At 33.6% G+C, this 14,098-nt stretch overlaps 1 protein-coding gene across 1 annotated transcript in view; it reads left to right on the forward strand.

Annotated features, from left to right (window-relative positions):
* The window catches only part of ASZ1 (ankyrin repeat, SAM and basic leucine zipper domain containing 1), a 95,908-nt gene that overhangs the window by 46,495 nt on the left and 35,315 nt on the right, over nt 1-14,098 (forward strand). Inside the window, exons 5-7 of the mRNA XM_016196930.2 lie at nt 11,102-11,213; nt 11,744-11,878; nt 13,944-14,068. Of these exons, the coding sequence (XP_016052416.2) occupies nt 11,102-11,213; nt 11,744-11,878; nt 13,944-14,068 (372 nt within the window). The remainder of the gene's footprint in view (nt 1-11,101; nt 11,214-11,743; nt 11,879-13,943; nt 14,069-14,098) is intronic.

A 14,098-nucleotide genomic window follows, 5' to 3' on the forward strand; every position in this document is an offset into this window, starting at 1 on the left:
GGCCATATAATGCACACAAGGGACATTCCTGGAGCACCAGCTCAGGTGATCAAGGAGACTGCACTGCTGGACCCCACAGAACACCTACTGCATAAGGCCACCCAGTGAAGACTAGCAGTCATAGCAGATCTATCTAATACGTAGAAACAAACATAAAGAGGCAGTCAGAATGGGGAAATGAAGAAACAGGCCCCAAATCAAAGAACAGGAGAAATCCCCAGAAAAAGAGCTAAATGAAATGGAGGCAAGCAACTTATCCGACATAGATTTCAGAGTAATGGTTATAAAGAAGATCAACAGTGTGAAAAATGACCACTCAGAAATGAAGACTACCATATCTGAAATGAAGAATACACTGGAAAGAATAAACAATAGGTTGGATAAAGCAGAGGATCGAATCACCAATTTGGAAGGCAAGGTAGGGGGGAAAAAACACCCAATCAGGGCAGCAAAAACAAAAAAGAAATTTAAAAAAATGAGGATATGCCCTGGCTGGTGTCAATCAGTAGAGTGGGCATCATCCCATGCACTGAAAGGTTGACGGTTCAATTTCTGGTCATGGCACTTGCTTGGGTTGTGGGCTCTGTCCTCCGTAGGGGGCAGGCAGGAGGCAGCCAATCAGTGTTTTGCACTCACATCAGTGTTTCTTTCTCTCCCCTTCCCTTCCTCTGTCTTTAAAAATCAATAAAAAACCTTTTGAAAAATGAGAATAGTTTAAGGGACCTTTGGGAAAACATGAAGTGTAACAACATCTGTGTCTTAGGGGTACCAGAAGGAGAAGAGAGAGCAAGGGATCAAGAACCTATTTGAAGAAATAATGACCAAAAACTTCCCTTGCCTAGTGAGTTCAGGAAGCACAGGGTCCCAAAAAAGATTTTAACACATCATTGCCATCAATGGATAGGTCTTCCAGAATGAAAATCAGCAAGGAAATGGCAGCCTTAAATGACATACTGTATCAGATGGATTAATTGATATTTTCAGATCACTTCACCCCAAAGCAGCAGATATACATTCCTTACAGGTGCACATGGAACATTTTCTAGGATAGACCACATTACTACACAAAACAAGTCTCAGTAAATTTAAGAAGATTGAAATCATATCAAACATCTTCTCTGACCTTAACCATATGAAAATAGAAGTGAATTACAAGAAAAAACCCTGAAAAACAAACACATGGAGGCTAGATAACATGTTATTAAACAATGAATGGATTAACAGTTTGCACAAGGAAGAAATCAAAAGATGCACTGAAAAAAATGGAAATGAGAACAAGAAAAATTTCAAATACACAATCCAGTTTTACACTTAAAGGAACTTGAAAAGGAACAACAAACAAAGCCCAAAGTGAGTAGAAGGAAGGAAATAATAAAGATCAGAGCAGAAATAAAGGAAAGAGTAAAAAAATCAAGAGTGAAAAAGATCAATGAAACCAAGATCTGGTTCTTTGAAAAGATAAACAAGATTGACAAACCTTTAAACAGACTCATCAAAAAAAAGAGAGGACCCAAATAAAATAAAAAATGAAAGAGAAGAAATAACAACTGAACCACAGAAATACAGAAGATTGTAAGAAAATATTACAGACAAACTATATGCCAACAATTTGAACAACCTGGGTGAAATGGAAAAATTCCTAGAAACATACAACCTTCCAAAACTAAATAAATATCAGAAAATCTGAATAGATTACAATTAGTAAAATTGAAGCAGTAAAAAAACAAACAAACAAAAAAACACAGGAAACAAAAGCCCTGTACTGATGGCTTCATGGGTGAATTTTACGAAACTTCAAAGAAGTAATACCTATCCTTCTCAAACTATTCCAGAAAATTCAAGAGGAAGGGAGACTCCAAAGCTCATTTTACAAGGCCAGCATTATCCTAATTCCAAAACCAGATAAAGACATCACAAAGAAAGGAAATTATAGACCAATATCCCTGATGAACAAAGATGCTAAAGTCCTCAACAAAATATTAGCAAATCGGATCCAGCAATACATTGAAAAGATCGTACATCATGATCAACTGGGATTTATTCTGGTGATGCAAGATTGTTACAGTATCTGCAGATCAATAAGCATGATACACCACATAAAGAAAATGAAGGATAAAAACCACATGGTCATATCAAGACACAGAAAAAAATGTTTGATAAAGTCCATCATCCATTTACAGTAAAAACTCTCAGCAAAGTGGGAAGAAAGGGAACATACTTCAATGTAATAAGCCCACAGCCAACATCATATTCAATGGAGAAAAACTACAAGCATTTCCCTTAAGATCTGGAACAAGATAGGGGTGTCCACTTTCACCACTCTTATTCAACATAGTATTGAGACCTAGCTATAGCTATCAGACAGACAGAAGTAAAAGGCATCCAAATTGGAAAGGAAGAAGTAAAACTGTCATTCACAAATGACATGATATTGTACATATAAAACCCTAAAGACCACCAAAAAACTACTAAATTTAATAAATTAATTCAGTAAAGTAGCAAGATACAAAATTAATATCCAGAAATCAGTAATATTTTTATACACCGATAATGAACTATCAGAAAGGGAAACTAAGAAAACAATCCTATTCCCAGTGCTTCAAAAAAAAATAAAATACCAAGGAAAAAATGTGAAAGATTTAAATTTATTTAAATGATTTACATTTAAGAATATAAAAGATATGCACTCAGAAAATTATGACATCGAAGAAAGAAATTGAAGAAGACTCAAATAAGTGGAAGCATATACTGTGTTCATGGATAAGAAGAAATAATATCATTGAAATGTCCGTACTACTTAAAGCAATCTATAGATTCTACACAGTTTTTATCAAGATACCAATGGTGTCCCAGCCTAAGTGGCCCTGTTGGTTGGTTGTCATCCTGCACACTGAAAGGTTGCCGGTTCACTTCCTAGTCAGGGTACATAACAAGATTGTGTATGGAAGGCAACTGATTGATGTTTCTCTCACCTCTCTCTCTTTCTTTCTCATCTCTATCTGTCTCTCTATCTGTCTCTCTGTCTCTCTCACATGTCCTTGGGTGAGGATTTTTTTAAAAAGGCATATTTCACAGAACTAGAACAAATATTCCAAAAATTTATATGGCACCACAGAAGACCCTGAATAGTAACAGCAGTATTGAGAAAAGAAGATTAAATTAGAAGGAATCATGCTACCTGATAATAAAAGTATACTACAAGGCCATAGTAATCAAAATAGCATGATATGTCATAAAAACAGACATATAGATCAAAGGAACAGAATAGGGAGCCCAGAAATAAACCCACTCTTTTACAGGCAATTGATTTTTGACAAAGAAGACAAAAACATACAATGGGGTAAAAATAGTCTATTCAATAAATGGTGTTGGGAAAATTGGACAGATACATGGAAAAACTGAAACTAGACCACCTTCTTACACCATACACAAGAATAAACTCAAAATAGATTAAGTACTTAAATATTAGATTCTAAACCATAAAAATCCTAGAAGAAAACATAGGCAGTACAGTCTTGGGCATTATTTGTAGCAATATATTTTCTGATATATCTGCCTTGGCAAAGGAAAACTAAAATAAACAAATAGGACTATATCAAACTAAAAAGCTTTTTCACAGCAAAGGAAACCATCAACAAAATGAAAAGACATCCTACTGAATGAGAGAGCATTTGCCATTGTACATCTGATGGGTTAGTATCCAAAATATATAAAGAACGTATAAAACAACATCAAAAAACCAAACATTCCAATTAAAAAACAGACGAATGTCCTGAATAGACACTGCTCCAAAGAGGGCATACAGATGACCAATAGACATATGAAAAGATGCTCAGTGTCACTAATCGTCAGAGGAATGCAAATTAAAACCACAGGGAGTTATCATCTCACACCTGTCAGGATGTCTATCATCTGTAAATCAACAAACAACTATTCCTGCAGATGTGGAGGAAGGGTAACCTTTGTGCACTGTTGGTGGAAATGCAGTTTGGTACAGCCACTATGGAAAACAGTATGGAGTTCCCTCAACAAATTAAAAATGGAACTGCCTTATGATGATCCATTGATTCTACTTCTGGGAATTTATCCAAAGAAACCGAAAACAGTAATTCAAAATAATATATGTAACCCTATGTTCATTGGAGTGTTATTTATAATATCCAGGATTTGGAAGCAGCCCAAGTGTCCATCAGTAAATGAGTGGATAAAAAAGTAATGGTACATTTACACAGTGGAATACTACTCAGCAGTTAAAGGAGAATGAAATCTTACCCTTTGCCCACAGCATGGGTGGACTTGGAGAGCATTATGCTAAGTGAAATTAGTCAGTTGGAGAAAGACAAGTACCATATAATTTCACTCATATGTGGAATCTAATGAACAAGCAAAATAGATAAGAGAGCAGGCTGACAGCTCTTGGGGCGGGGCTAGTTGAGGAGTAGAAGGATTGAACAAAAATGAAAAAAATGAAAAAACTCATGGATAACAGTGTGGTGATTGCAGGGGGAGAGGGGGCAGGGGGTGGTTGAGGAGGGTGTTGGGGTGGATAAGTGGTAATGGACAGAGACTTGGGGTGGTGAACACACAATACAGTATTTAGATGATGTGCTGTTGAATTGTGCACCTGAAACCTGTATAATTTTGTTAACCAATGTTACCCCAATAAATTCAATAAAAAGGAAAAAATAACTATTTAGAAGTTGAGTAATATACCTTTTATATAATCTAGATCCTATTATTGAGAGTTTGCTGTTCCATCCAGTAAATTCAACTTTTCCTGGAAGAAAACTACTAGACTTGTATAGTTTGCTTACTAAAAAGCTTCAGAACACTAAGCTTTTAGTAAGCAAACTGTACAAGTCTAGTAGTTTTCTTCTCTAAAAGGAAATAAGCATCTACAACAAGCCATTTATGTCCATTTGAATTTACAGAGAGGAAAATGTATCCCTGCTGGCTTCTGAGATTCTTAAGAGAAATTGATATTTAGAAGAACATCAATTTTCAGTACAATTTCAGAACAAATTTCAGTTCAAATTCAGAGAATTTTGGTTATAATTTTCAGTAGTAACTTTCAATCAAATGGGACACTTACACTTTAATGTCACCTTATTCGGATACTCTGCCAAAGAGTGTCACCTCCTTGAGATTATACTTCAGCCAGCTTACTTTATTTAGGCTCCCAATTTTGCCATATTGTGATATCACTTTATGAAATTTATCCTGTGTTTCATGATCAAATACATAAAAAATTAGAGAAAGAGAACTTTAAATTCCCCCATATCAGGATAGATTACTAAAAAAAAAAAAAAAAAAAAAAAAAGAATTCCTAGGAGATTCTTTTGGAGGATAGATGCTCAGAAAAATCTTACTTTAATCACATACCAACAGTAATCCTTCGGCAAAAATTACTTATTGCTGAACATATGTTTTCTCAACTCTAAAGCAAGAATATCTATTTTCAAAGGTTGTTGTGAGCAATAAATAACTACCTAGCACAGTACAGTTTTTTGTTTCTTCAAATTAATGGGCTTTGAATGCTATGGTTACAAAATTTTGATGATTCTGTGTTCTCAATTGGTCTTTTCATGTAGCTGGTTTTTATATGAGTTGAACTAATATGAACAAGACTTGCATAAATCATGAAGAAAAGATTCTGCCCTTTTGATTTTTTAAAATCTATGCAGTTATGGCTAATCATGTGTTTGGGAAGTTGAAATAATTGTAAATAATATTGTATGTATTCCGTAATAAATATCCTAGATCAGCAATTTTCAACCTTTTTCATCTGGCACACATAAACTAATTACTAAAATTCTGCACATACCAAAAAACATATTTTTTGTTCATCTGACAAAAAAGATAGGTATAATTTTTATTCATTTACACTAGCTGGCTGTCGTTGTGTTGGATGTGTCATTTTCTTATTTGACAATCTAAGGGAAAAGTCAGATATTGCATGTTTTAAAAATTCTTGGGGCACATTGATTGAAAATCACTTCCCTAGATAATACCAGCTTTTGATAGAAAAGAACTACTGCATAAATTATTATATTGTACTTAATAAGTTTAAAAATTTCAACAGCAGTAGGCATGTTAAAATATTGAAAGGTCACTCAAAACGATTTTACTTAGTTATAAATAAAATACCTGTTACTCTAGATAAATGACAAGGTTAAAGTAATCTAGAACTAAATAAATATATAATTATTTGGAAAGACTTGATAAGCTTTGGTAAACTTGTTTCAAACACTCTAATTCCATTTCAGTGAGATGGCATTCTACTCAGGATGAAAAAAGTATATTATTCTGACTTCTTAGAAATGAGAGATTGTGCCATATTACTGAGTCATATATTCAGAAAATATTTTATTACATGAAAACAGGACTTTGGCAGTCTTCTAACTTGTCATATCTCCATACACCTCATTGATATATGCTAGCATTACAACAGAATTCATATTCATAAAATTTACAGTTTATGTAAAAGATGTTCATGTTTATTATCCGTCTTTGGTCTATATTTTTCTGTAGTTGAATCAGCAAAAACAGCAGTAGCAGCAGCTTTCCTGAATGGAAGCTCCAAATGGGCAGTGACTTGGTTTTGTGTATTGCTGTACCTCCACCACTTAAAATTAATATATGGCTTGTATAAGTGCTTAATGTATGTGTTTTAAATGAATGAAAGATAAACACTTATGTGTTAGGCACTTCATATGTATTAAATTATTTAATCCTCATAACAACTTCTTAAAGTATGTACTGTTATCTCCAAATTATAGATGGAGAAACTGAAGCACAGATAGTAATTTGCTCAGTGTCACAGCTAATATTAGATCTAAAATTTGAAGTCAGGTATTCTGAGTCCAGAACTCATGCTTTTAACCTCTATACTATATTTCCTCTTGTAATCAAGATCTGAAGTCCTTTGTTTAGGCTAGAGACTTCTAAATCCAAATTATAAGTCAGATACATACAAATATGTTACTGTGTTTATGTATATATGCCAGTGATTTTCAACCCGTGTGCCGTGGCACACTGGTGTGTTGCAAGAATTTTTAAAACATGCAGTACCTGACTAGTTAGTCAGGGGCACTGACCTCTTCTCCCTTAGATTGTTAAATTAAAAAAATGAAAACAGCCAACACAACAGTAGCCATTCAGTGTGAATGAATCAAAATTATATCTTTTGTTGTTGTTAATCCTCACCAAAGAATATTTTTTCCGTTGACTTTTTTTTAAATTTATCTTTATTGATTTCAGAAAGAGGAAGGGAGAGGGAGAGAGAGAGAAACATCATTGATAAGAGAATCATTGGTCAGCTGCCTCCTGCACACCTCCCACTGGAGATTGAGCCCGCAACGCATGTATGTGCCCTGACCTGGAATCGAACCATGATCTTCTGGGTCATAGGTCAATGCTCACCTGTTGATCTACACCAGCTGGGCTTCATTGACTTTTAGAGAGAGTGGAGGGAAGGAGAGGCAGGGAGGGGGAGAGAGGGAAAGAGAGAAACATCAATATGAGAGAGAGACACTGTTCGGTTGCCTCTGCACGGGCCCAGACTGGGGCCAAGGTTCAAACCTGCAACCAAGGTGCGTGTCCTTTACCAGGAACCGAACATGTGACCGTAACCCTTTGGTGAATGGGCTGGTGCTCTAACCCCTGAGCCACACCGGCCAGGGCTTATACCTATTTTTTTGTCAGATCAACACAAAATATAATTCTTGGTGTTCCACAGAATTTTAGTAATTAGTTTACATGTGGCATGAAATGAAAAAGATTGAAAAATCACTGATTTATGCTAATATTGGGTGTGGTTTTAATAAATAGATTTCCCTGTTTTCACATTTTTGCTATTATAATTGATATTATTTTATTAATTCCAATCTCAGGTTGTTTATTTCTAGTATATAAAAATACAGTTGGTATTTTTATGTTTATCTTATATCCTGCAATCTTGCTAAATTCATTGATTAGTTCTAGTACTTTTTTTGTAGATTCCATTGGGCTCTCTACATAGACAGATCATGCTGGCTGTGAATAAAGACAGTTTTACTTCTTTTTGAATCTAGATGCCTTTTTTTCTCTTGTTTTATTGCATTGGCTAGAACTTCCAGTACAATGTTAGATACAAGTGATGAGAGCAGACATCTTTGTCTTGTTCCTGATCTTAGGGGAAAAGCATTCACTCTTTCAGCATTATGATATTCGCTGTAAATTTTTCATAGATGTCCTTATCAGGTTGAGAAATTTCTCTTCTATTCTTACACTGATGAGAGGTTTTTTTAAAATTAGAAATAGATGTTGGATTTTGTAAAACACTTGTTCTGCATTCATTGAGATAATCAGGTGTTGTTGTTTTTTTAGTTTAAATGTCAAACTAACCATGCATTTCTAGGATAACTGCACTTGGTTATGATATATATCCTTGTTACGTATTTTTGGATTTTATTTACCGAACATTTTTTAGAATTTTTGCATATATGTTCAGTGAAGATTATTTACATGTAGATTTCTTACCTCATAATGTTGCTCTCTGCTTATGTCATTAGATTAGCCCTTGCTTCAAAGAATGAATTGGGAAGCACTCTCTCCTTTTCAACTTGCTGGAAGAGTTTGTATAGAATCAGTATTTTTTTTTTATTAACTGTTTGATAGAATTTACATGGGAAACTATCTGGGCCTTTTGTTTTCTTTGTGGAAGGTTTTTAATTACTAATTTTAAAAATAAATATAGGACTATTCAAGTTACTTATTTTGCATGTCTTTTAACCTTTGGAGCCTTGAGCAATTTGTCCATTTCACCTAAATTGTGTAATTTAGAAATTGCATCGTAAGAGACATTTAATATGAGGGATATTCTCTACTATTGGCTAAATTTAATATGAGGGATATTCTCTACCACATGGCACAGAGAATAGGCAGCCTCTATGAGCTTAGAGCAGCTCCCAGATGATAGCTAAAAAGAATATGGTGACCTTAGTCCCACAACTGCAAGGAATTAAAATTTGCTAATATCCTGAATGAGTCTGTAATGAGTTTCTTTCCTAGAGATGATAATCTCTTCTGAGATACCCTGAGCACTGAACCCAGTCATGTGCCATGCTTGAAAATTTGACCTACGGAATTCTGAATTAATATATGGGTGTTTTAAACCACCAACTTTGTGATCATTTGTTATGTGGCAACAGAATACTAATATACTAATAATTCAATTAAAAATAAATAATTTTTTAAATTTATTGGCATAAATTTGTTCAAAATATCCCCTTATACTTTTAAAATCTGGAGAGACTGTAGTGATATCACCTCTCTTATTCCTGATATTGGTAATTTGTATTGTCTCTCTTTTTTATTGTGATCAGTTTGGCTATAAGTTTCTTAATTTTATTGATCTTTTCCTCTTAATAAGAATCTGATTAAAGATAAAGAAATGTACAATATGAAGATTTAGGGAAAGGCAGAGGGAACAGCACTTGCACGGCCTCTGAAAGGGGAATAGCTTGGCACTTTCATAGAGAATAAACTGGAAGTGACCAAAAGAGGAAGCATGGAGAACAGTTATGAGACTTTTGCAATAATATAGATCAGAGAAAGATAATGATAGCTTGAATTGCTTATAATAGCTAATAAGGTAGTGAGAAGTGGTTAGATTCATAATATATTATGAGGTAAAGCCAAGAGGACCTGCTGATGACTTGTATATGGTGTCATGGAAAATAGTCATGAATAATGCTTAGTCTTAAGCCCGAGTTATGTGGTTAATGATAGCTTTGTGAAACGGAAGATTGGAAGGAGCAGATTTGGGCTACTGTGGGGAAAGTAGGGTGGAGGAAAGGCATAAAGAGATCTGATTTATACTTATTGGAGATTTTGAATGATTAGTTGACTCAAATGATTTTTTATATTGTATGTATTTTCTGTTTGCTTAAGTTATCCAGGAAATTAACTCTTCATCTTGTAAAGATTGTCTATCTAATGAAGCCATTCTATAGGAGATATTCAAGGGAAAAGAAGCAATGTTTGACAACTACCTTAGCATATAATTTCCAGTAAAACATTGAAATTGTAAGATACTAGGAAATAGAAACAGATAAATGTGTGAATCTTTTTGTGCTAAAGACATTGGTATGAAGCGATCAGTTAGTATGTACCTTATATTTACAAACCTAATAAAAAATATTCTGCTTAGTGTGTTCATAGGTAGTGTATGTAATGTGAGTAACCAAGATGAACTTCCTTAAGGAGATCAAAATAGAGAATTCTGAAATTTTTTGTTCTTTTGTGAAGTTCTTTGTATATAAATCAGATATTTGAGGTGACTCAGGAAGATGAGGCACAGAATCCCGGACCTCCTTTAAAACAGACCTCGATACTAAGTTCAGCCTTAGTAGAACTGATAGAATCTTTTTGGTGTCCTTTATAATAGGTTCAGAAGATGACCATCTTCCAAAAGTAGAGGGATTGAATCTCTAATTTTGGAAAATGATACACTGTGCTCTCCGAGAAAATAGCCTCAGAGAATTTGGCCTAAACTATTAGATTGATCTCTTTCTTGATTAGAGTAAGCCCCCAAGTCAGGGTAAAATTCTTTCAGTTGTAAACTAAAGTGGAATTGTAATAGAATACTTTAAGAAATAGAGGAAGTTTTAAATTTACATTTTTATTTCAGCACACTGCTAAATAAAATATAATAAGCATTTAGTTTGAGCAATCCTCAGAGGATAGGAACCTTTTTTGTGTTATTCATCACTATATTCCCAGCATAAGCATAGTGTGGGTACTCTGATATTTTCCTACATGAAGATGTAAATTAATGAAACTTCAAATTAGAAAGTGTGGTTTATTTAGTGATTTTTTTCTTAAACATGTTTCTTCACTAGAGGGTGCTGTGTAAGCATGCGATGCTTTAAAGTGTTCATTTTTTTATTTGCCATGAGATTGGATTTTTAAATAACCTGATTTATTAAGAGCCTTCATTTCTTTCTTTTTTTTGCTTTCAAAACAATACTGATGGTATCGTGCATGGTAAAATTCATGAACTTGAGTAACTGTTAATGGCAGCATTAACACAAATGTTTCTTTTCTTCCTCCTCTTTAGGAGACTTATGACTCCAATCATGTATGCTGCAAGAGATGGTCACCCTCAGGTTGTTGCTCTCCTTGTTGCTCATGGAGCAGAAGTTAATACCCAGGATGAGAATGGCTATACTGTGAGAATCGATTGTACAATGTTCCTTTTTATGTCTAAGACATTGATATCTTGTTACTATGAGTAGTCGACCACAAAAAGGTTTTTAAGAAATAAAAGTTATGGAAGGGCTAGGATATAATTGCTGTTTGGTGAAGAAAAGCAACAGCTGAAATATAAAAAACGAATTATCTGATTCTCTTGATCTTCACCATTGACACAGAAGCTATAACACACAACAAAGCCTGGGCTCCATTAATACACTTAGAATTCTTTTTTATAGAAAACAGTTCAGTAATTGTCAGATAAATAATTTTATTATGTAACATCATTTGAGTGTGTAAAACATTTGGTTTTATAAAATCACTGAGTACTGGAAGTCTGCTTTCCAATTACAACTTTAGAAATATGTTTACATTAAATTGTGAAATGAAGAGATTGCATTGTTTCATTAATTAACCACATTCACTTTTTTATTGTGTCATAAATACTGTTCTTTCTCATATACAGTCCCTCTTTTTTAAACAATCTCCTTCCCACACACTTTTACAGGCTTTAACGTGGGCAGCACGTCAGGGTCATAAAAATGTAGTTTTGAAGTTGCTTGAACTTGGAGCTAATAAAATGCTACAAACCAAACATGGAAATACACCAAGCGAAATTGCAAAAAGAAATAAACATCTAGAGGTATTCTTCTATATATTAAACTAATTTTTCTATGACATGTTATGTTGTCATTTGTAGGAATTTTATATTATTTTTTAAGAATTCACAACTGTAAAAATAGTGTATCTGGCTATTAAGTATTTAAATATGCAATTTTCCTTCGATCAGGTAAGGAAAACTTTATTTTACTAGAGTATTCATCTTTTACTAAATATAAGGTGTTTATAATGTGGTAATTTAAAAGCCGTATAAAGGCATAATAAAGTTGTATTCTATCCCTAGAAATAAAATTATAATAGCTCTGGTGATGTGGCTCAGTTGGTTGTGCGTCGTTCCTGCACCAGGAGGTTGATGGTTCGATTCCCTGTCAAGGACACATGCCTGGGTTGCAGGTTCAATCCCCGATAGGGGGCATGCAGGAGGCAGCCCATTAACGTTGTTATTTCACATCAGTGTTTCCCTCTCTCTCCCTCTCCCTTCCTCTCTTTCTAAAAATCAATAAACTTCTTAAAAAACTATAATAGACTATTTAAACATTTCAAACTGGTCTAGATTTTTAAAAATTAGTGTACTGAGAAAGCTAGTAAAATTTTAAAAATTTGAACATGTAATGAAAATATTTTTAAATTTTAACTAACAGGTATTGGGAAATTTAAAAATTAAATTCTTTAAGCTACCTTTACTCCTATACATGTAACAAGGTATATAATAAAGTGATAGCATACTTGGGTATATGATCTACTGTTGTTCACATGTTAAATTCAATAATAAATATTTGCCATACATTAAATTACTTTATTGATATAAACTTTTGTTCTCAATATGAAAACTTTTGGCCAAAGGTCTGTCATTTGTAAGCAAAGATCAAACACAGTACAACTGTAAAACTGTTATGTCATTCAAAAGCTTCTAAAACTGAGTTTCTAAATTTGAAAGCTTGTGACATTTCAAAGGTTCCATCATATAATAACCAGACCATGCCACTCTTACTACATGTAACATAACTTTCTCTATTTTTAAAGCAATCTGATAAACATGCCTATCATTTTCTAACTCAAATGTACATTTCCAAAATTATTCTAGCGTAAATGCCGATCACTAGAACTCTGTGAAACTTCAAGAAGAAATTTGTAGTTTTTCTTCTAAGCTTTGAAAATTTGAAGACCTTTTATTAGTTTACTGCATTTTTAAATCTAGGGTACATGACAATGAATTAGAACATTAAAGAACATCAAAGAACAATATGAGCCCTGGTTTGGCTCAGCGGTTAGAGCATTGGCCCTTGAACTGAAGGGTCATGGGTTTGATTCCCGATCAAACCCGGTTTGGGTTTGTACCTCGGTTTTGGGTTCCGACCTGGTCAGGGCACTTGTGGGAGGCAACCAGTCACTTTGTCTCTCTTACATCAGTGTTTTTCTTTTTCTCTTTCTCTCTCTCTCTCTCCCCCCTTACCTCCTCATCCTCCTTCTCTTCCACTCTCTCTAAAAATCAATGGAAAAACTATCCTTGAGTAAAGATTTTTAAGAAAATAACAATATGAACATCAAAGATTATTTTGAGTTTTAAATTGCTTCTTAAAGTGAGATTTAATTTTTTATTTTGGCTGATTATGTAGCATAACCTTGACTTACTAAAAAGTAAGACTTTAAAACTAAAGAATTTCACCATATCTCTTTGAGGTGTAGAGTTGGGATTTATATACATTTAGCCATTCTTATTACTTCCTCCCTACTTAACCATGTATTTAAAGTGCTACCTTAGTACTCAGTCTGAGTCACTTACTAAAATGGAATTTTTAGTTTTGTTTTAAAGCATATGGAAAATTTTAATTACTATATTCCTTTAGTTTTTACTATTTTTAATTAGATGTACTTTTCTTTTCTGATTATTATTTTAATCAAGGAAATATTTACTTGATTTTTTAAAAATTATTCTCAGGATAGTAAGTTGTGAAAGTTCTGTCCCTCTCAAACCTTGGAAAAAATTTCTTTCTAGATATAAAATAATCACATGTTCAGTTTCTTTTAAGTGTAAGTAATAGTGTATAATATTGTTAATTATATTTGATTGGCTCAACTTTTTTCAGATATTCAGCTTTCTTTCTTTGACTCTAAATCCGTTGAAAGGAAAGCTTCAACAGCTAACTAAAGAAGAGACTATTTGTAAACTATTGACAGCGGATTCTGATAAAGAAAAAGATAACATATTTAGGTAAAAGCTTTTTTTGTTCAACAGAATACC

The sequence above is a fragment of the Miniopterus natalensis genome, chromosome 10 (genome assembly GCF_054644295.1).
Source record: "Miniopterus natalensis isolate mMinNat1 chromosome 10, mMinNat1.hap1, whole genome shotgun sequence".
Lineage (NCBI taxonomy): Eukaryota > Metazoa > Chordata > Mammalia > Chiroptera > Miniopteridae > Miniopterus > Miniopterus natalensis.